Source organism: Aplysia californica, unplaced genomic scaffold, assembly GCF_000002075.1.
Source record: "Aplysia californica isolate F4 #8 unplaced genomic scaffold, AplCal3.0 scaffold00295, whole genome shotgun sequence".
NCBI classification, from domain to species: Eukaryota; Metazoa; Mollusca; class Gastropoda; order Aplysiida; family Aplysiidae; genus Aplysia; species Aplysia californica.
The window spans coordinates 677257-679166 of record NW_004797565.1 but is presented as its reverse complement, the minus strand read 5'-3'; the positions used below and the strand labels follow the sequence as shown (position 1 = coordinate 679166).

General features: G+C 43.9%; 1 protein-coding gene across 2 annotated transcripts in view; it reads right to left on the bottom strand.

Annotated features, from left to right (window-relative positions):
• Window positions 1-6: 6 nt before the first annotated feature.
• LOC101849937 (leucine-rich repeat transmembrane neuronal protein 1) overlaps window positions 7-1910 on the bottom strand; it is a 6879-nt gene continuing 4975 nt past the window's right edge. For both annotated transcript variants that reach the window (XM_013084472.1, XM_005101713.2), the window contains one exon: window positions 7-1835. In XM_013084472.1, the coding sequence (XP_012939926.1) occupies window positions 365-1585 (1221 nt within the window). In that variant the 5' untranslated portion in view covers window positions 1586-1835 and the 3' untranslated portion in view covers window positions 7-364. The remainder of the gene's footprint in view (window positions 1836-1910) is intronic.

Sequence of the window (1910 nt, the reverse complement as noted above, 5' to 3'; positions counted from 1 at the left end):
CCCAACCCAACAACAACCCAATTCCTGCGTACCTTCTTTACTGGTTACTTGTTTCTTTCAATTCCCTGACCCACGGCAACTGTTTGACCTCTGACATCAGGCTTTCTTCTTCAATCGCAAATATCTCTATATTTATTCAAGAAAGATGGGTATTTTTTAAAATCAAAAAGCGAAACAAATGGAATAGGTTTTCAGATTATGCGAAAAACTCAATTTTTCCAAAAATTGATGAGAGCCTGGCTCTATAGATTGTGTTGTTGCACGTTGAGTACTAAATTTCGCTGTTCATAATTTTACGATTGCAGCACTGTTACCGTATCAATTTTTGTCTACAATTTTCATCCGAGGCCCCCTTAAGTCCTTCCTATGGTTCTAAATCAAGATGCGGAGGAACCGTGCCCCTAAAATGTGGCTGTCTCCTCGTCTCTGGACACCACGCAGATCCTCTGGAAGCTCTCAGTCTCTGTACAGCCAAATACCATGAAGTGCGTTTATAAGGACGACACTCGTATTTGTGAATTTGATGCCAGAACTCATAGGTATACAACTTAAACTTCACGCCGAATGCGTCGACGCACTCTCCGCCAATGCGTGTAGCAGAATGTTCCAAGAAACCGCGGAGCTCGCACCCGCAGGGTAGAGGAGTCCCTTTGAAGAGTAAGTAAGCACTGCTGCCCGGAGCTGTCACACACGAATCTAGGCCGATCAGTCCAGTGTAGGCCAGGTTGATCAACCCTGCTTTTACTCGGTCGAATTCACGCGGGAACAAATATAAAAACCTGTTGTAGCTCAAATCAATGTTAGTAAGATGGGGTAAGTACCAAAACACGCCTGGCTCAACGAAGGATATATTGTTATACGATAAGTTCAGAGAAGTCAAATTGGGTGGGAATCGATGGGGTGTAAGGCAAGTGAGTTTGTTTGAGCTTAGATCCAACTTTTTAAGAGGCATAGATCTCAGAGGAAGCGGCACCTTTGGGATACTGTTATAACGTAAACTGAATTTGGTCAGGTGGAGTCCCTTGAATACCCAATCAGCAAAGGATATTATTCTGCAGTCATCCAAGATGAGTTCCCTTAGTGAATTAGTCACTGGTGGGCGCAAAAAGCGCGTGTAGATAATAAAGTCCCTTGCGAAGTACGGATTACACCTTATCTGCAGACTTCTCAGGTGGTTTAGAGGAATCACAGGGTAAAAAGGGCTGGCAAAGAAAAAGGTAGGCGCATCAATATCTAGCGACTTCAGAGATTTGGCGATGCTGGAAAATGCGTATCTGGAATAACCGGTCACGTACTTTCCTGAAATTCTGAGACTTGTGATTTTGACTTGGGGTGGGAAATCTCCTGCATACACGTACGGAAGTTTTGGAGCGTGTAAATGAAAGTGTATTGAGCTCGAGCCGAGCTTGAGCAACTCAGATCGTGGGACTCGCTGGCCGGGATAATTGTAGCAGGATACTTCCATATACGAACGGCGCCATATGCACTTGCACTTGTTTATACAGGCTGGGGAAGCAGGGTGTGCTATGGTGGTTAGAAGAAATACCCAGAGTACGAAATGGCTGCTTCCAGTCATACTTTTCATTCTTTTTTTTTCTTTATAAAATATACCGGTACTTCAGTATAGAACTTAGATGTTTGCAAGGTTCTATATGTTTTTAACCCGTGATTTCGATGGTGTGGAAATGAGAGCTAATTGTTGTCTCGAACAAGAAGACCGGCAGATCGGAAGTTGAAAGGTTGACAGGTGCGCTTTGCCGAATCCAGTGGCCACGCTCTGTGACTTTGTCTCTGGAGAGTAGATTGTCCACAGAGGACAATATGCAGGCTGAGACCTGCAAGCGAAAGGAAACAATACCGATATCAATTAATTTTTCTGTAATTGTTTCGGTTAGCTGACGCCTGTAATA